The 20,607-nt window shown below is 43.6% G+C and overlaps 1 protein-coding gene across 5 annotated transcripts in view; it reads left to right on the top strand.

The window, feature by feature from the left end:
• The window catches only part of CACNA1B (calcium voltage-gated channel subunit alpha1 B), a 308,635-nt gene that overhangs the window by 192,166 nt on the left and 95,862 nt on the right, over positions 1-20,607 (top strand). For all 5 annotated transcript variants that reach the window (XM_049832551.1, XM_049832549.1, XM_049832547.1 and 2 more), the window contains 3 exons: positions 1,340-1,457; positions 7,923-7,990; positions 13,805-13,911. In XM_049832551.1, coding sequence (XP_049688508.1) covers positions 1,340-1,457; positions 7,923-7,990; positions 13,805-13,911 — 293 coding nt within the window. The remainder of the gene's footprint in view (positions 1-1,339; positions 1,458-7,922; positions 7,991-13,804; positions 13,912-20,607) is intronic.

Consider the following 20,607-nt stretch of genomic DNA (forward strand, 5'->3'; position numbering starts at 1 on the left):
ACATGGGACTTGATTACTACAACATGGATCATGCTTTGGGCTTTTTTTTAGTTTTTTCTTCTACTAAACACAAAGTCAACTTCCAATTTAGGAATTTGAGCTTCACATCCCAGTGGACGTGTTTCAATGTACTAAAAGTAACTATTGTTCGACTCTGCCATGGCAGGCAGAGGAAGTGCTGATCTGCCCAAAATGTTGCTATGTTACAGTCATTGGTGGAGAACAGGAATGGCAGGTAATTCAGACTGTGATGCAAAATTAGCATCTAGCATGACAAGGCTTATTTGAGTCTTAGGTGTTTTCAGTTATTGTGATTAGTTTTTCTTTTATTCATGGGTTTGCTAATTAGCCTCAGGTCAGTATCCAGAGCCTGCGGGCAGGACAGCTCTGCAGAGTCAGGCTGCGGTTGTGCTCGCCTTGTACAAGGACAGAGGAGGAACAGATTCCCCTTCAAGCTACCCTCATCTGTTCTCACTCTTAGACATTTGGTTATTGCTTCTGCTTAGGGGTTTTTTTTGTGGTTTGTCTCCATCTGGGTGGCTGGGGGTCCTGGTGGCCTTGGCAAGCAGGAAACCTGGAGAAGAACCTGTTGCAGTGCAGCTCCCTGGCAAACCTTCCAGTGGTTGTGCTGCCTGGTGCCTGGCATTTGGAGTAACATTCGCGCATGCACCAGCTGCAGCAAAGCTGTCAGGAGTCCTGAGGAACAGAGGAATAGTGGGAAGGGGGTTGCAAGAATTTCTCCTCCTGTTACGCAGTCACTCGGTGTGTACAGTGTGTGTGGGTTAGCAGGGAGATGAGCAAACTCTTTCCGTATGAAGTGAATGAAAGCAGTTGATGCTGGCAGAAGTCCAGCTCAGGGCACTGGGCTTAGAGGTCAGGGTTTTTTTAGCTCTGTGGGAAATGCCATGCAGGGAGCTGTTGAAAGGTGGTATCTCTGCATGAGTTAAAAATGGAGAGGGGGGAGAAATTTTGCTGGGGTGAAGCACTGGAGTGTGGCTTTTACTGCCTCCGCCTGCACGAGACCCTTCGGTCAGAGGTGGGCAGCAGGCACGTAACCAAGAGGGGACAGGGATGGGGCGACAGCCCTCCCTCACTAGCGGTCCTCACTCCTCCGCCGCCTCTGCCAGAGGAGAAAGCTGCATCCAGCCCAGGGTGAGACCATCCAGAGCTGGGGGTTTGATGTCTAACACTGCAGTCTGCCACACTAATGCGCCTATCCATTTTACCCCCAGAGACCAGTCCTGGATTGCATCAAGCTGCCTTGCTCCCCCAGACCTTACCTACTGTGTCTTTCCTTTGAGTCACCCTTTCTTCTTCTTTCTTGAATTTCGCTGGGCAGATCCTGACGGGGGAAGACTGGAACGCAGTGATGTACCACGGGATAGAGTCGCAGGGTGGTGTCCGCTCGGGGATGTTCTCCTCCATTTACTTCATCGTCCTGACGTTGTTTGGTAACTGTATCCTTACACGTTGCCTTGTGTTCATGGCACAGTGTGCCATGCACCCTTCCTGGGGTGCTAGAAATACCTAGTTTTGTTTAAATTCTCACACCCTTACTTAGAGTTTTTAAAATCAAATCATTGCTATAACTTTGTTCCTTACAGCACCTGGGGTAAGAGGCGTAGCTAAGTTGTCCATGTTGGTGTCACTTTTCTGATGACAATGTGAGCATTGTCTTCATTAATTTTAATTTTCATGTTTTAACTTAAGAATGTCCTATTATGAGTTAATTTATATTGTGGGAAGAATGACTGAAGTCAAGTCAGAGCAGGACCTCTGTACCTTGAATATCTTCACAGATAATTTGCACTAGGTCAGGGAAAGGAAGAGTTGAAATTGGTTTGGTGCGTAGAGCAGGCTCCAATCTCTTGGTGCCTTTGTCTACATGGCAGCTTAACGAACTATGCTATTGCAAATGCTCGAAATTGTCTTGTCTCCACCTAATGCTTAAAACTTAAGTCCTGATCTTGGGTTTCAGGCTCTGGGACTATTCGGTCATGTTCCAAGGCCTGACACATGAAGTCTCTGAGGATATTTTGTTCTGCTTAATAATGAGAATATCTTGAGGGCAACAGGCAACTGGGAGCTTGCATCCCCCCAAAATGTCCCAGGGTGTCTGCTGGGGAGCCAGCAGCACTCTGATGTGTGTTACGCCCCCAAAAATAGGGATGATAGCACTGAGCATCGCTGCTCTGCTTGAGAGCTCTCTGGAGGGTTTCCCAGCAGTATGGACCTTCTTGCTAGTTACAGTCCCAGCTTTTGTCTTTTCCTAGGAGTCCTGTTTGGGCTGGCATCATCAGCTGGGTACCTAGGAGAAAGGGAAGGGTACATGTGGGGCAATGCTTGTGCTAAAGACGTACAGTTGTTATAGACATAGACCCCTTCAGCTGGTGGTCAAGGTGACAAGAGATGAGACATCAGCACCCATGGACTGTGTGGCAGGGCTCTGGGCCTTTGCTTTGTCTGAAATCTCTCCATTAGCATGAGGAACTGAGACAGGGAGCAGTGGAGCAGACGGTGTGCGAGCTGTTCTTGTCACACAAGTGTGTCTCTGTGGGATTTATCCCATTAATGTGCGCTGTCAGAGCCGGAGCAGCCGTGATGCCTGGGCTGGCTCGGCAGCTATGCTCAGACATCTGCCTCGTGGCAGGCAACATGCCCCCTTCCAGAAACACAAGGCTTTGGAAAACTGGGTCAATGGAGAGCTGGGAGGGAGGGAGATCTCTAAATCCTCAGGGCTTGGCATTTGAAAATGAGATTAAGCTATAATCAGGCTTGACAGCAGAGCTGAGAGAGAGACCTTTAACCTTACAGCAGCTAAGATCCAGCATTTTTGAGGAACAGAATATAAATTCTCTTCTTGCACCTTTAATTCAGAGGGGGCTTCTCCCGTGCCCTTTACTTTTCATTAAAAGGGAAGGAGCAGGGGTTGTTCAAGAGGAGGGAATAAGGACCTGGTTCACCTATTGCCACTGCCATGAATTTGGTATTTGCCTCTGCTTGCCCCTGGCAGAACGGTGAGCTGAAACCTTGCCCACATTTTCACCAAATAGCATCCTGGCAAAGGGCAGCTGTCTTGCTTTCCCTTCTGTTGTCTTGCTGAGGAGATCCAGGAGATGGCTTTCCTGGCTGCCTCCCTGGGACCATCTTCAGTGCCTCTCTCATCCCCTTCACCCACAGTCGCGTGCTGGTGGTACACCTTTAGCACAGCCAGAGTGCTCCTCGGGGCACTATCTGTGCATTTAGCAACAAAGGTATGTGAGGAGTGATTCTTTAATTCTCCATGAGTCCTGCAGATGGGGATGACTTTGCTGTAGATGAGTTTCTATGAACACAAAGTACAGAGAGAGGGGAGAGTTGGCTGACAAAGAGTAACAATACTCAGAAACCCTTTTATAATGTTCTAGAAGACTTCTTTCACCAGTTTCTACTGATCAGAGTTATAAACCTGAAGCAAATCTATTAATTTCTATGGAGTTTTACATTGCTGTTGGAGAATTAGAGAACTGGCCCAGATTGTCTCTGTAGAAACTTAGTCTGAGAGCATCAGCTGCTTTCACAGAGAGCTCATAAGAGCCTTTCTGCATTGCACACAGACCTGTTTGCCTTTAAGCACTGTGTGCAGGAGGGGAGAACTAGGCTGGACTGTGTGGTGGAGGATGAGGGGTTAAATCTTTTCCTTGTCTGTTTACTGTGGGAATTGTAGCAGTAAGCCCACTAATGCTTGCACTGATATTTGAAACAGTAGTTCTGTAAGGTCAGTGCTACCCTTGCTTTTCACTAGCTACAGTTTTGATGCTGAGAGCAAGCAGCAGGCAGTCATTTATCTCTGAGGGAAAGCTGAACTGTATGACTTACCAGGGACTTAAGTTATCATTAACTGTCAAAACATAACCAGGAACATGTGAAAATAAAGTTTAGTTTGCCAGAAAAGAACAGTCCTACATTTTTGCGGGAAGTAAGATAGTCATTAATGTCAATGGTGCTGCAGTGCCCCAGCGACGTTAAGGTCAGGCAAGTGTACAGGGTGAGGTAGTGAGGTACATGTCTGAGCCTCAGGTTCACCTTCCCAAGGAGAGCCCCACAGCCCAGCAAACACCACGAGGACACCCTGTAGAGAGCAGTCCAAGCTGTTGATTAGCTTACTTGTAGATTAATGTGAACTGTCTTTTCTGCTCTAACTTGGGACTTTACAAAGATCTCCCCCCTCTGCCTTACAGAACTCCCTCCAAAAAGCTTTAAAAATGTACTTCTTTTATGTAGTGGATTTTTTTCATTTGTCAAGTGTGGATTTGCCACCAGCCCTCCCCACACAGACGTTTACTGCGACTGAATTTCTTAAGGGGGACTTTTTGTTTTTATTTTCTTGTATCACTCCATTGAAATCAGTCTAAGCCCTTCTGGATGCTGATCAGCAAAAGGCACTTTGGTTCCTCTGCTGGGAGGGGTTTTGTCTTTGGTTTTTGAACATTGACATTTGGTGAGTCCATTTTTAAGAGTTTAGGCAGACTGGATCAAACCTTGTTAGAGAATTGGCATTGGCGATTTTGAGTCAGCTTGCAAAACCTGCTCTTTTTAAACATGAGGGGCTCCTTTCTTCTCCCAGAGCTGCTCAGGGCATTGTGATTACTCTTTTTCATGAAGAAGAAAGATGGATGGGTGCCGGCTTCCCCTGCTTCTCACTGCAGCTCAGTTGTTTCTTTGAATCCATTTACGTTTTCAAGGGACTATTGCAAGGAAAAGATCCAGAAACTGTTTTTGTAAGTCAGAAGTCTCTCACATTACTTTCCCAGTTCCAGAAAGTCTGTGTAGAGCCAGACCTCCGCATCTGATATGGTTTAATGAAAGTAGTATGATTAATATAACAGCAGGATTTGGCCCATTTTCTAGGAAATTACACCATGCCTGTATTCATTGTTACCCAGTTAATTGATAAATTGATGCATCTGTTAGGGAAAAAAATATGAAAAAAACCCATGAAAAGCTGCAGAGGAGCCTGAAATGAAAAGTAGCAAATGCCTGGAGCATGCTGCCCTTTCCCCTTGCCCTTAGCTTCCATGCAGGCGGGCTGTACTCGGCACCAGCTGCTGGCTCAGCTGGCCAGCGAGGTCCACAGGTCTGCCCATGTTATACAGCCTGGACCACAGGCTGGAGTTTGGGTAATATTTGGGAATCCCCATGCTCTGCAGAAAGGGCTGAGGGACCTTTTGGGGGGCAAAAATACCCAAGTCTGCCAGCTTGTGTCTGCTTAGAGATGGATCAGAACAGCCTGATCTGTAAAAAAAAAAAAAATAAAAAAAATTAATTATATTTCCAGTGGTTGATTATGTTACATGAAACATTTTCAGCATGTGTGTGTAGGAGGCAGGGGTAGGAAGACAGTTTTATTACCGAGACATTTATTCCCAGAGCAGGAGGCTTGGAAGCATTTCCAAAGTATTGGAAGCACCCCAGAGGAAGAAACCCAAACAGCTGGCACCCCGGCAGTGCTGTGGGCAGCGGTACCTCAGGCAGCGATGCCTCAGCCTTCCTGCCTGCACCCGCAGCCTGCAAGTGACAGGCTTGCCCCCTCTTGCCAACCCTCGGCTAAAAGGAAATGGGGAAATTAGTATCTTTGCAAATGAAAAGTTGATTGAGTTCTGACTTCAGTGTGGGAGGTGATCATTTCAGCATCATCTTTCCCTTTTTCTTGTTCTTTATCTGCTGGGCTCACGGGGATTGAGGTGCCCCCTCTCCTCACACTCCTCACTGTCCTGCTGGAACAGAGGAAGGAGAAATTGATGGGCATCACATTTCAAACCTCTGTCTGTCCCAGAGGAATCATCTTCACATGATAAAAACCTCCATCCTGTGTTACATGACGTGGAGAAAACCTGATGGATGGCCTGGCCTTCACCTGGAGATACCCCAGGCCTCTGTGTCCCATCCCTTGCAGGGTTTGGCAGTCAGGATGCAAATGCATCTGAGAGATTAAATACTACTGCTTTCCACCAGCACAAGCAGAGGCTCCAGTTTTGATAGGCTTTCAGGCTCTGGAGACACTCATCTCAATGGGAATTAGACGTGAGCATCTGAAGTCTTGCTGGAATTATGTTGGGTAAAAGCTCTGGAGAGGGAAAGCAAAGAGGCTTTGAGCTGGTTGTTTGGGCCAACTTTGGTCCGTAGCTGCCCTGGGAAGCCTCCTGATGCAACACCAACATGGGGCAACGGCTCCACAGCTGGCAGTGCCTGCAGCCAGCGTGCTGCCTGGCGACTGCTGGAGTACAGGGATTTCTGGGCACACTTGTGTTTGGCAGAGATGACTGTGGCCGATGAATCAGCCTTGCACCACTCCTGGCTCCTCTGTTTATAGACAAACCTCAGATGCCTCCTCCAGGCATCCTTGTGAGGAATGGAAAGCAATCAGAGGGGCACAGAGGCCAGGTTTTCCCAAGATCTCATTGCAGGTTTGCCAGCAACCTGAGAGCCCATGCCTCACCTCTCCTCCCCTAGCTAGAGCGATTGCCTCGCTCCCCCCAGCACGCTGCCCTCAGCCCTGCCTTCACTGTGCCATTGCTTTGGGCATTGCTTCCAACTCAAAGTCCAAAACAGGGTACCCATTAACCCAACAGAAAATAACTGGATTAGTTGTCTAAAACTGCTGCAGTCATTTCATTCAGCTTATGGGGACCTGCATCTGGTCCCAGGATCCTATTTGGCTCTGATGAGGGCAGTACAATACAAACACAGTAGCAGTGCGTTGCTGTTAAGGCCTTGGTGAATCTCCAGAGGGTAAATACTCATGAGATCAACTTCATTCTCATGTACATTCATATTTAGAGGAGCAATCATAGCTTTACACAGCTATGGAGTGAGCGACTGTCCTGTCACCAGGTAATGTGCAAGAACAAAGTGCATTTTCTTCTTTGAGAGTAGTTTAGACTTGGTTTTGCTTTGCTTGCTCTCCTTTCATATGCAAAGGTATCTGATTTACAGTTGTTTTGGGGCTGTTTTGCAGACGCATAGCTGGAATAACAGCAATAAAATATATGAAGGGAGAAGTAATAGCCGAAATCATTAAGTGGAAAAACAAAAATAAAATATGAATAAATAATTATAGGGAAATTTTATGTCTTAGTGATATAATGCAGTGCTCTTCAGAGAGACCCAGGCTAGCGTGGGCACTGGTGGTATTTTAGCTGGGCTACACGTAATTTGGCCTGGACTAACGGCCCATTTCCCGGCAGAGCTCATTACCTCGGGCTGGGTGTCCTGCTAGCAGGCTCTTCTGTAGCTGTGCTCTGCGTGATGCTGCAGCATTCAGGATAGAGGATGTCCGAGGCAGTCTAATTGTCATATTGACTTCAGTGTGATAAGTCATGATAGTTTCCTCCCACCAGTATGTAATGCAGCAGTGACCTAAGCTTAACTTTTTCATGGTACCGAATACCTTTATATAGCTCTGTGTATATATTATGCAAATGTTGGCTTTCAAATGACCGATTTCCAGGTGCTCTACCGGTTGTCCTTTTAAACAAGATGGAAAAATTGAAGGTGAAATCCTCTGTGTGTGTATGGGCAGGAGTGTAGGTGTGGGTTTTCTGGAATGAAAAAACAGGGGCTGTTGTGTCTCTAGGACCACCCTGTGGTCCCATACCAGTTGCAGCTCTAGTGTTGTAAAGCCCCCCTGCTCAGCTCCTGTGTGTATCCTCACCAGGGATGTGTGCTGGGCAAGAGACAAATAGGTGTCCAGCACCTGCTGTGCTGCAGAGCTGGCTCCCAGCAGAAGTGGGTGAGTTAGAAATGAAGACAAAACAGTGGTGCAAGGGGTCAATCCATAATATACTGGTGATTGTAAGTAGGGAAAGAAGGGTAGTGGCAGCAGAAGGGGAACAGTTTGCTGTATCTGCTGTGTGAAGATTTTTTTCTTAGCTCCCCAAAAGATACGCTCCTGAATGTCTTCTTGGCTATTGCTGTTGACAATCTGGCAAATGCCCAAGAGCTGACCAAGGTATGTATGAAATTTCTGTTTCTTCAAACTTAGACCACAGCTGCTGGATGTAAAGCACACATTACCGAACCTTCCAGAGACCCTGAGATTTCCTCTAGAGCCTGTTTGTGCGGTATCTCTGTTTACCAGTTTGCATTGCAGAGAGGGACCTGGAGGTTTATTCTTGTTCAGGTTTGTTTCATTTCAGGCTTGTTTCAGTGAACTATGTCATGTTCTTTAGTTTTGTTTTATCACAGAGTGGGCAGTGGGCATTGCTCATCTCACTGCTGCATGGAGGTGCACAGGCATTCATAACATTTGCTGTTTTCAAGAGCAGAGGCAAAGCCATTACCGGGTTTTGGCTGACTTGAAGCTTAGACATGGAGAAACGCAGGTGTTGTATTGCTGCTTTTGCTGTCTCATACTAATGTTTCATACCTTGCTGAGTTTTGGGATGAATCAAAGAAATAATGTTCTCCGATCAACTCCCTGGAAAACAACTTGCAGAGGCTATTGTGAATACTCAGTGAAGATGTTATAATCTTACTGCCTCTCACCGGGTGCAAGAGAAATCGGAAATCTGAGACACCAGCCCAAGTGCAGGCAGAAAGCCAGGTCCTGGCAAGAGATGGAAATGACACCGATGTAACGTTACTGTATGCACAGATTTATATTGGAGCATTTCCTATAGAGAAAAACTTACAGCCTCAGTATTGAGCAGGAAGGATTGCAAGTGCTGTAGTTTGTATTTCTATTATTACATACTTTTGATTTCTCATTGTAGCATACTCAGTTGTATTTATGAGGCAGCATTAGATTTTTTTTGCATGTTTCTAGCTTGTTCTTGCCGAGTGGATAAAAACATGCACACCCTATTGCTGTGCTGCTGCCATCACCATAAGTCACAGTGACCTGCCAGTGGCAAAAGCAGCACTGTACCCACCTTAGCAGTTGTATTCTACAAGTTTTAGCTTACATAGTCCTTATAGGGTATGAGGATCATTAACCATGTGCTTATGCGGCAGCGGGCAAGGATGTTTACTGTTTTTAGAGTTGTAGAAAGATGCAGTAGTTCATGGATACACGATGCAACTCCACAGTTCGGGGACACAGAGATTTCTAGGAGTTTACTACTGCACTCCAGCTGCTGAAGACCAAAGCAGCCAACCATTCCCAGTTCAAATCCAAATCTCTGTTGCAGCTGAGCTTGTCTTTACCAGCTCTCCTTTTCTGCTGTGGAGCTGCGTGACTGGCTTCATCTTCCAGCTTTGACTGGAGCCTTGTTTTTCTGACAGCTGATATCCAGCGCAGACCGTACAAGAAGGCTGGTGGCTCTCAGGTGTATAATAAATGTTCCTGTGTCTCTGAGACCATGTTCTGCATCTCTCCTCTCTTATAATGCAGCTCAGGGCTGTGTTTAACGGCTCTCAGTGGTTTTTTTCTGGGAAGTTTTTCTCTTGCAGCAGCTCAGCTGTTTCTATTCTTTCTAAAGCCCACAGAAATCTCCAGCCTGGAGGCATGCATCCTCCCAGCCTGTTCAGCAGATTTACGGGCATCCCTTGCATGTGCTAAGAGAGAGGATCAAGCCCAGCACAATTCTTGGATAATGAAGCTCATCCTACTTCTTTTTTAATCCTTTTAGTGCTTTCTTGTGAATATTTCAGCAGCTGACTGGGGTGGTTAGAAACCTGACTTTGTTGATGTTTATAAAGTATAATTAAATATTGATGGATTCAGCAGCATTGCCAAATCATAAAGCTTTTTGAGAAACTCTTCTTTGCTTTAATTTTATTTATGATCCCCCAAAATCACTAGGGCTTTCAAAAGAAGAGGAAAAAGATAAAAGTGATTCAATTATATAGTATACCTGGAGAATGAGGGATTTATTGCTGAGTAAATATGATCATTCAAAACCAAAAATGGCCTGGAGATATAATTAAGTTAATCAGGAGTCAGTTGATCTCAGGAGACTTTTTTGACATTTACACTGTAAAAAGAATTGAGATCAGTGCTGCATATAACGTGGGAAAACCATAAGCAGTTCGCAACTACCTCTGTTCTGGAAAGACAGAAAGCTTTCCAGCTAACCTTCAGGACTGAAACATTTAAACCAACATTTCCACTTCCGGATGCCAATTTGGACTTATTTTATCATGGCATTTTAACATTTCTTGGTAGCCTTAGCTGGGCCTTATGACCTGTAACAGAAGTTATCCAAATTGTAACTGTATTTAACTTAAGCTTGATCATCCTATGTCTGTTGGAAAACTCACCAGTACTTTGGAATGACTCATTTGGGGGCGCGGGGGAATCACCTTCTTTGCTTTGAATATGTAAAGAATCTGTTCTCTGGCTTCCGCCTCTCCCTCCCCAGGTCTCTTTCCTCCTCTTCCTGTGCTGGCTCTCCCTTACCACTGACTTAAACGTTGCCAACTTAATTTCTAGTGATTTCTCAGAGCTGTCCTGAACCTCTTTGGGTTGCCTACCCTCCAGTTTTTCCCATATATTGGGAAGTTTTTCATCCTGTTCACTTATTCAGAGTGGAATCTAAAATTGCCCCCAAAATTTGCTTTTAAAAATCTTCTTCCTGCTGATCATCCCACAATGTCTCCGGTGACACATGGCAGTTCGTTCTTCATCCTCATTAAACTGCCATTTTACTGCCATACTTTCATACTGCTACAAGTAAGCCTTTATTTTCCTAAATATCCTAAAGTACAAAGTGTGTTCTTTAATCTCTGTGCACTGCCAGCAATCCCTGAGAAAGCAGTACAAAAGCATGCAATGTGAGGTAGGAGGGATGTGTGAATTTTACATAAAAATATATAAATATATATAAAAATACATAAAAGCAGTTGAGAAATCCCCAGAAATAATGGGCTGAAGTGAGCAGCAAAACCAAGAGTGTAACAGCCATGAAGACCTGTCCTCCTCCTTCCCAGTGGAGAGGGCTTTAATTGGGTGAACTTAATAAAGAACAGTCAATGTTAACTATGCACATCATTATGGGGTAGCACCGAAAATGGGGTTTGCCATGTGATAAATTGTGTGGTTGTTGTGGTTTAACCCCAGCCAGCAACTAAGCACCACACAGCTGCTCACTTACCACCACCTCCCCCCCGCCAACCCCAAGTAGGATGAAGGAGACAAACAGGGAGAAAAAAGTAAAACTCGTGGGTTGAGATAAGAACGTTTTAATAGAATATAGAATAGAAAGGAAGAAAATAATAATGATAGTAATAACAATAACAAAATCACAATAATAATAATAATAATAATAAAAGGATTGGAATATACAAAACAAGTGATGCACGATGCAATTGCTCACTACCCACCGACCAATGCCCAGTTAGTTCCTGAGCAGCAATCCACCCCCCCGGCCAACTCCCCCCAGTTTATATACTGGGCATGATGTCACAGGGTATGGAATATCCCTTTGGCCAGTTTGGGTCACCTGTCCTGGCTGTGTCCCCTCCCAAATTCTTGTGCCCTTCCAGCCTTCTTGCTGGCTGGGCATTTGAAGCTGAGAAATCCTTGACTTGGTATTAACACTACTTGGCAACAACTGGAAACATCAGTGTGCTATCAACATTCTTCTCATACTGAACCCAAAACATAACACTATACCAGCTACTAGAAAGAAAATGAACTCTGTGCCAATTGAAACCAGGACGGTGGTTTAAATGAAGATGTAGAGCTCTAGAAAACAGAAAGGAAACATGAAAGATAGATGTCCTTAGAGGCAGGGCCTTTACATGCACTTGCCCGATATAATGATGGTGACAGTCTGGGCTGTTGGTGGGAGGTGGGATGGACAGATGTTGCCATCACAGCTCAGAGCTGGCTTGTCATGCACTGTCACACCTCTGCATGCTTCGAGCAGAACAAGATGAGCCTGTGCCCCAGTGAGACCTGGCAGTGTAAGTATCAGGCAAAAAATTAAATAATTCTTGTAGTGATCTACAATCTCTGGGTGGAAGATGCTACAGAAATATTATTAAGCAGTCATCTGCTAAAGAGTGTGCTTGTTCTGAGTAAGGGACAGCTGTGTTTATAGTGACAATGGATATTTTCTGCTATTACCTTAAGATATAGAATCCAGCAGAATTACTAATGCACCAGGGAGAATGTAGTTGAAACTACAAATTTTAAAGAGATAGTCAAACCTGCACCTGGTGCTTTAGGCGCACAGAAAGAAAAATTAAGAGCCTTTGAATGTATGTGATTTTAACACTGTTAGACAGTCCTCAAGAGAAGAAACAACTTGAAGATATCTATGGAATGAAAGGAAAACCTTAAAAGCCTTCTTATTTAGGGGTCTTATTCCTCCAAAGATTCATATTCTGCAGATACCCTTGATTTACAACAAGCTTTCAAACCACTGATAAATTCACTGGAAGTTGGCAGTTGAGAAATATTGTCTTTTTATAATCTTTCAGCAGGGCTTTTTTCATGGCCTGTTTCGGGTTCTTCAATCACTACAGTAAGAATTTACTTATTAGAGATTTGCTAATATTCAGAAAGGAAAAAAAATTTGAAACTTTAATGGTAACAAATTTTTTTGATAAATTTTCCATCATTTCTTTTTCCTTCTAAGGGAGAAAAGGAAAACAGTTTCAAAATTAATTCAGTTTAAGCAAATAACACCAAAGTCAGAGCAAGGAATTGCTTATGCATATGGTATTCAGAATGGATAAATCTTTATGACTTCCTATTTCAAAGCTAGATGTCTTACTGTCTGGTCTCATTATTTTAAGCATAACTCTTTCACAGCATTACCTTTGAAGAGCAGAGGTAAACCTGTGGCATTTCATAAAGTTTGACAGAAGAGCCTGTGACTGCTCTCATTTGACGTGTGGTTATTCCCTGAATATGTGTGAAGCTGACATCGTCATCAGAGGGTCTGTGTTTATCCTGCCATGATTTTGCTATCTAAATTGACTGGCTAGAAAGTTCAAAGGAAGTTTAACCTAGATGACCATTGAAAATGAATCAGGCTGTTCCTTTGCCTTTTGCCCTCATCTCATTGCTTAAGATCCTGTAGTTTGAATTTGAGCAGTATTTCTCTTGTCATTACACCAGGTAGGAGGAAATAAATCACAGTTATGCTCTGCGGGAACTTGCAATACCAATAGAGGTTAACAATCCACATGATTTAGGGGGTATACAGAAAGCATCTTTCTGATCTATGCATGAATCCACAGACTGTGCTTTAATATGGCTCCTCCTTTCTGTTTTCACCCTGTAAGTCTGCAGTGATTCAGCTGAAATAAGTGGAAATGTCTGGAGTAAAACTGGTGTGAGCAGGACCAGTCAAATCCAGTGTTGTTTATAGGACTTATTGTTTCTGGAAAGTTGCATTGGCAAGAAGTCTTGAAGGATTTAGGAGTCCGTCTCATCCATTTCAGTAGGTTGTAAGCTTTAGAGTGTTTTTACACGGGCAGGTCTGACATGAAAGGGGCTCACTTCACCCCAGAAACGTCACACTTGTGGTCATGTCTCTCCCTGCCCTGCCATAGTCTCTTACCCGAATGCTAAGCGATAAGAGGAGACCCAAGAAAGGTAAGAAAGGTTTGTGAGAGAGATGTAATCTTGGTAAAAATCCACTGAGCGCTTGACTAAACCTTGCGTTTCTCATCTTGACCAGCTGTTGTTGGCACTAAGACCCTATCCAGGAATCTTTGCAAGAAATTGTGAAATTCTGCCTTATTTTAATGAGTTTCCACTGTTCTCACAGTGTGGCGGTGACAGTCACATATGACTTGTGCCTTGGGGAGCTCTGGTTATTGTCGTTACATGACGCATGCTCTGATTTCTCTTGATTTTCTTCACCAGGACGAGGAGGAGATGGAGGAAGCCACCAATCAAAAGCTCGCCCTGCAAAAGGCCAAGGAAGTGGCAGAAGTCAGCCCCATGTCTGCAGCTAACATTTCCATAGCCGCGTAAGCACTATTTTATTATTTGGAAACTTTATCATTTGGTTTCTGTTTTTCAGTGTTGATATATGTCTGTTCAAGTGGAGCATCCCACAGCGCTCTGTGAGCCCTTTTCTGCCATCTCTGTTACTGACAGGGCTTTACGTTGACTGAATACTTCAGCGCTGATCACTTAACCATGAATTTAATTAAGTATTTCTTTTAGTTTGTTTTTCTTTGTAATGCCTCATCTTTTGCCTTGTTATAAATAACTGTATTTTAGAAGGGATTTTTTAATCTGTACTAGGATAGATTTCACCAGGTGAAGTGTTAACGTTTCACTTTGGATTTTTAATTACAAGAGGTGTGTGTGCACATAACTTATTAACTGTTCTTTAATGATCTCTGCTTCAAGAATTTAAGTGTAAAGGCATCCTCCTGAATATCAGACAGAAACATATGTTTGAATGCTCTTTCTTTGCTGTTTGAAAGAGTGCTGGGTTGAATAACATAATGTATGTGAACAGTTAGTGCTTTGTAGCTAGAAACATCAATTTGCATTTTCAGATGCAGGCTTTTCTGCATGAATGTGGACATATGCACAGATTCTGTGATACCAGAATCCTTAGAAAACATTGCCTTGGGGCCCACCTTTTCATATATACTGATCTAAATGGAAGTGAAAAAACTATATGTAGGTGGAAATACTTGTCCAGATGTTGCTGAGGTCAGTGCAGAGTTCTGCCTGTGTGGGATTATGGGCTTGTGTTTGAGACGTGCCTACCTTACATGGATTTACTGAAAAGTATGTTCTTCTTAAAGGTTCATTTACCTCTTCTGGAATTTTAGCATCAGGGCTACCAGCATGAAAAAAATTGGTCATGCATTTTACTCAGAGCTGCTGATGTTTTCCAGACCCCTTTTGCAGGGGAGACCTCCAAAGGCTGGAGAAGTTCAAGCATAGAAAAAGAAATTTCCTGTTAAATTTTATTGCAAAGTATCTGAAACGCAGCAGGATTCCTGTTTGTTCCTTCAGTGTAAATCTCTTGAGACCCCTGTTACTGGGAGTTTAATCCACTTCATCAAAGTCAGTAGGCCAAACAGAGCCAGTTCATTATATGTGAAGGAAAAGAATATTATTTAATTTGACTATTTTATTCTTCTTACCATTTTATTTTGCTATTACTGCTTTAATCAGCTTCTATTTATGCTGTGTCTGTTGGTTTTAAATTTAATCTTTTTCTTACAATGATTGCCTGTCCAGTCTTGAAAAGAAGTCAAATGAGGATATTTGCTCTTGTTCTTTGATGAATTTCCTGGTAGAGTTATTTTAAAATGCAAGATGCTGCTGCTTATTTTCTTCTTCTTTAATCAAAAGTATAGTGCATGTGAAGATTTCTTAGAAATCAGAAAAAAACCCAAACCCACTTTAATGGAGCTAAGATTTCACACCACATTGTTAGTTGCTTAAAATAACCTTATTCCATGATTTTTCACCAGGCTTTCACCTGGTTTTCAATATCACAGGGCCAGTTTTGTGACCACCATTGAAAGTGAGTACAAAATTGTGGATTTCTGCTTATTTTGCCTCAAATTGTATCTTCCCAGATCCCTACCTGCCACATTTGTACAGGCAGGTAATTAGGCTTACAAATGAGCACATTTGAAAGTGCAGTTGATTGCTTCTACATCTACTAACCACGGCAACATCGTGCATGCTGTGTGGGAGCCATCATCTAGCAACTGTCGCGTGACTTCTCGTTATCTCTGCTTTAGTGCCAGTGAGATGCTTACAAAGCCACTCACAAAACTCACAGGGCTTTAGTTTGGGAAAAAAAAATATGCATTAAAGTCAATAGGTTGATGACCAAATGGATAATGACATAGAGGAGAAGGCAAGGGAGAAATTAGGTGTTTTGTGAGACAGAAATAGTTGTATGGATGGATTGCTGGCTCATGATCCAAAAGATATTTAATGAATGCATGTCAAAGCAGTTTGTTTAATACATAAATACATCCATCGTGAACTCCAAAGGGGCTTAGCAGCTACAGCTTTCAGGTTTGCAGCACCTATCCCTTAGATATCTCTATCCAATCCGGTGGGGCTCCTGATAGGGACCCATGGTTGACAGCAAAGTGTACCCCATTGCTTCATTTCTTATGCTCTTAAGGTACTCAGAGGTCCTGAAGATGGAGCAGATGACATGTTGGTGGCAAGACTTGTCAGATCAAGCCTCTGATGCAATTCAGAGCTGAACATGATGAGAATGAAAAAGTGCTGGGCATGCTTGGAAATGGGATTTTTGGTGTATGGAAATATCACTGCAAAAAACAAACACCTGTAGAGCTTGGGTACCCCTAAGTGGGTGGTGAGCAGGGGCTGGGAAAAACTGGGACTGAACTACCAAAGGCCTGCTGCAGAGGTGGGTCTACCCTATCAGTTTATAATTTTATTTTCTCCTAAAGAATAATTTTTTAGTTTTATAATTCGATTTTATTTTCAAAACATATGAAAATGAATTTCTATAACAACAGGTATCTATAGCATGGATCAATGTTCTGAAAACATCAACATTTTCTCTACCTGCATCAATCAACACAGGTCAGGTGTTAGTAGAGGGCTCTATGGCTTCAATTTCCTTAGCCATGATGTTTATGTTCCCAGTGTGCTTGTCCACCTCCCACGGAGGTGATAAATCCATCCCGGGGATAAGTCTGATGAAAAGTCATATCGGTTGTTCTGTTGTTTCACCAACGAGTTGCTGTGCTTGCTCTTTTACTTCTTTCCCTTGTCAGTCCTACATCAAGGACTGAGAGCGTTTATCTTCCCCTAAGCCTCCTTCCAGGCCATTCCCTACTCTGTAGTGTTGTACCTGCTCTACCACCTCTGGCATTTTTCCTGTGCAAACACAGTGTGCACTCATGGTTTGTCTGCTCCTTTGCCTGTAGTTTATCTGCACCGGTTCTTCTGCTCTGCTCTGCCATTCAAGCCTCTCTTCATAACTGAGCTCCAAGAAATGTTCAATTTATTGCACCAGTTGCAAAATGTCATTTCCTAGGCATAAGAAACTGGTTGCTTATTTAGCATGTCAGCCTGCTTGGAGGGTCCAAAGAAGTACCTTCACCTTTACACAAGCAGTAGGCTGCTGTGTGAGCCACAAATTGTGGTTGATAGATGGTGAAGCACTACGGTGTCATGGGGATCTGTTTTAATAATATACTCATTATATTACAGTGGCGCCGAGATACCGTCTGTCTTGCAACTTACTCAGAGTGCTTTATTCTAATATTCTACCCACACTTGGTTTGTAGCTCCTGCTTCATCGATCTCCCAGGATTTCTGTGGTTTATCTTCTGCTCCACCAAAGGGACTTAACGTGAACAGATTTGTCTGACTGCAGTTTGTTTTTTCACCTGGTGAACTCTATCGTGAATGGGCCTTTTTGTTTTGTGTTTTTTCAGGATTAAAAACTAGGATGGCACGTTGTTTTTGTCATTGTTGCAATGTTTGGTTTAAAACAGAATATCTGTTTAATATGTGTTATTGTGTTTTAATTTGAGCCCATTGTTTCATTCTTATTTTTGTGATTTTTTTTTTTGTTGTTTTGTTTTCTGTTTAGCATTTTCCTTGCTTTGTTGTTTCTGGAGGTGAGTTTCTGGGTTTGTTCAGTTTGCCCAGCATTGTCTTTAAGATCCTCTGTTTAGTACAACATTTAAACCACTCAGCCTCTTGAACTGAGCGACTGTACAGACTGATGGGTCTTTAGAGCAAACCATTGGTGCAGTTTCCTTGGTGGCCAGAATGGAGGAGGAGGAAAAGGGAGCAATTACACAGGCAGTGAATGTGCGAAGCACTTTGCAATGCTACTGTAAAGATGCCAGTGGAAGGGAGAACCATCAGGCTCATTCCTGTGGGTCACATGAAGACCCCAATGCAAACGTGGTTTTATTTTCTGTATTTGCCTAACCTGAAGCCTGAACTCCCTGCATTTGTGTTCCTCCTCCACCTTTTCTATTCCAGCCAGAGGTGCACCAATGGCACGTACAAAAGGGGCTGTGATTAAACACACCCAGCCCGGCGTGGGCCAGCAGACCAGCCGGAGAGGACATGCTGTGGCTCACCTGGCACCCAGAGCCCATGTATTTTCCAATGGCCTCTCTTCACCTTTTCTTGGGAAAAGTCTTAAAATAGCAATCACAACAGCAAGCAATGCTAAATTTTTAGGAACCTGCTAGGTAGTTATGCTGAAGTCATGCTGAGTGAAACTTTTTGCATTTTGTTACTTACAGGTTTTTTTTAATTCCATGTGGTAATGGGTTACAGTTGTAGCCAGATCCAAGGAAATTCTTTAAGCACAGATATAGGGTATGAGTTCTGGATGGGAGGAGAACTTCCCAGATGCAGTGGATGAAACTTTGCTGACAGTGGCAGAGACACTCAGGCAGTGTGGGTACCAGACCAAAACACGAGCTATAGAATTGCCCACTACTGTTTTTCAAAGTTACACATGCTTCCCAGGACAGCCTGCCAACCTCTAAAGACGTCTTCCTCCCTCCAGGCTCTGACTGATTTCTGCTGGTCCCTCACATGGTTGTTCAAAGCAGTTTACATTTTAATTGCATGCCCACAGGTGGATACTGCCTGTTAATGTGAGCAAGTTGACTATTCATTAGAAAAGTGCCAAGAGCAAATACCAGTGGCACATCATTTCACAGTGACTTCTCAGAGTTGTCTGTCCCTTTTGTACAGGTCTGGGGATGAAGGGTGGGATGTTGCTCTGTTTCTCCAGGACATTTTCCATCTCATAGGCTCCCTATTTTCCTTTTGTCTTGGGAATACTGTGGTCTGTTTCCAAATTCCTGTTGGGCTGTTGGTACCCAACAGGACCCAGCAAGAAGTGTGCCTGAACACCCAGCTCATAAAATGTCCTGTGCTGGGTGATGTGTAGACTAGGAGAGGTGTTCTTTTTCTCTTGCTGGCTTGTGATTTCCTCCCTTTCTTTTCTCCCCTGAAGTGTGTTGATGTGTGAGGTACTGTGATTCCTCCTGTTAGCTTACCTTTTTGCCCTTGTTGTTGGTGTAACAGTGACTCAGCTGCACCTAAAGCCTCTCACTTGTACTCTGTCCCTCACGGATGGTAAGTAGCATTGAGCAAGGCTCAAGTACTTCTGTTACTTTGATTTGGAATAGGAGGCTGTCTTTGCTTCATGGCTTTACATCCTGCAGTTCCAGCACAAATTTAGTCAAATTTATGGTTTCAAAAAAGCAGACTCCAGCAATGGGAGCAGAGGAGTCAACCTGGAATGCTGCAGGACTTGCATAATGTTGGCTGGCCAGGTTACAAGGATACTTGGCAGGTTCAGAGCATGGCCTCCATCCTGCACTGCACCAAACGAGGCAGGGATAAATCCAAAGGTTTGTTCAAGCTTACACTGAGGGATGTTGAGATCTGCTTTCAGCAATTAGAAGCAAAATTTCCACAGGTATTGCACAGTGTTGGTGCTGACTTTCAGAGCAGCCCAGTACATTCTCCTCCATCATGAGTTCTCTACCTGTTTTGCGCAAGAAATTTCTTACCTACGCTTCAGGCATTCATGCAGGGCTTGTTCTCTGCAGGTTTTAGCTGACATCCTGGGGATTCAGCACCCAGCCAAAGAGGGGTCCCCAGCTTGAGTAACCTGGAAACAATAATTTTCTTGGCAAGTAAGCAGGTCGTGCCAACCCTACTTTGACTCCTGTTCCCATTTCATTTGGCACAGTACAAATGTAGAAATACTGAAGTTTAGGCAAAATACTTTACCTGACTGTTCAGCAGATTATTGCTCCAAGCAAAACTTTTATGATGCCTTTCATAATTTCTTTTATATTCATTCCAGGTTTCTTGACCTCTGGATTGTTGTGTTATACAGTTTACCTGGTCCAACATTTCTGTTCAGAATAATCCATTAATTTTAATAAATGTATATTTAAAACTCTACTTATATGATATCCAAAGAACATTAGATTTTAACTGGACCTTCTGGTTTGCTAGTATTGATTGTTAACAGATTAAAACTCTCATGGAAGCAGGAGAAAAAATGCTGCAACTGAAAAGGCAAATTCAGGAGGTGAAGGGATTTATTTTTACTCTTGAGGAGAGTTCTTTGGATGATGTAGATTTATAAAAATTATTGTTCATAACTATGAAAAAATCAGCGCCTCAAGCCAAGATCTATCAAGATATTTAGAATCCTGTTTTTCTGTAGATTCCCTGCCAAGGAAGAATATACTCTTTTTCTGTGTAACTCAGCGGTTTCCATATTTAGAACCCCCACATTAACGGTGTTTATAGAAACACTGGATGGAGGAGAATCTACAAAATTAATTGTGAACTGAAGCAAGCTCCTTTCAATAATGTGTAATGCCCTGCCTAAGCTGCAGCAGACCTATGGTTTTTAGACACGGTGAGCTGTTTTCGGACAGTCTGAGCTCAGGCACATCCCCGCGCCTGTCAGACAAGAGAGGTAGGTGCCTCTGAAGAGCAAATCCAAGGCAGGGACCAAGGAGAAGCAGCCTGGCATCAGCTGCTGGGGCTCTGGTGGATTTTGGTTCTCTGGATGTGGCCCAGGGTTCTCCTTCCAGCCCATGCTCTTCTCCGTGCTAGGGCTTCTTCCTCGTGCCATGAGGCCAGAGTGGGAATTAGTATCCTGCTCCCACTTCAAAATAATTATTTGCAACACAGCT

The sequence above is a fragment of the Accipiter gentilis genome, chromosome 29 (genome assembly GCF_929443795.1).
Source record: "Accipiter gentilis chromosome 29, bAccGen1.1, whole genome shotgun sequence".
Taxonomy (NCBI): Eukaryota; Metazoa; Chordata; class Aves; order Accipitriformes; family Accipitridae; genus Astur; species Astur gentilis.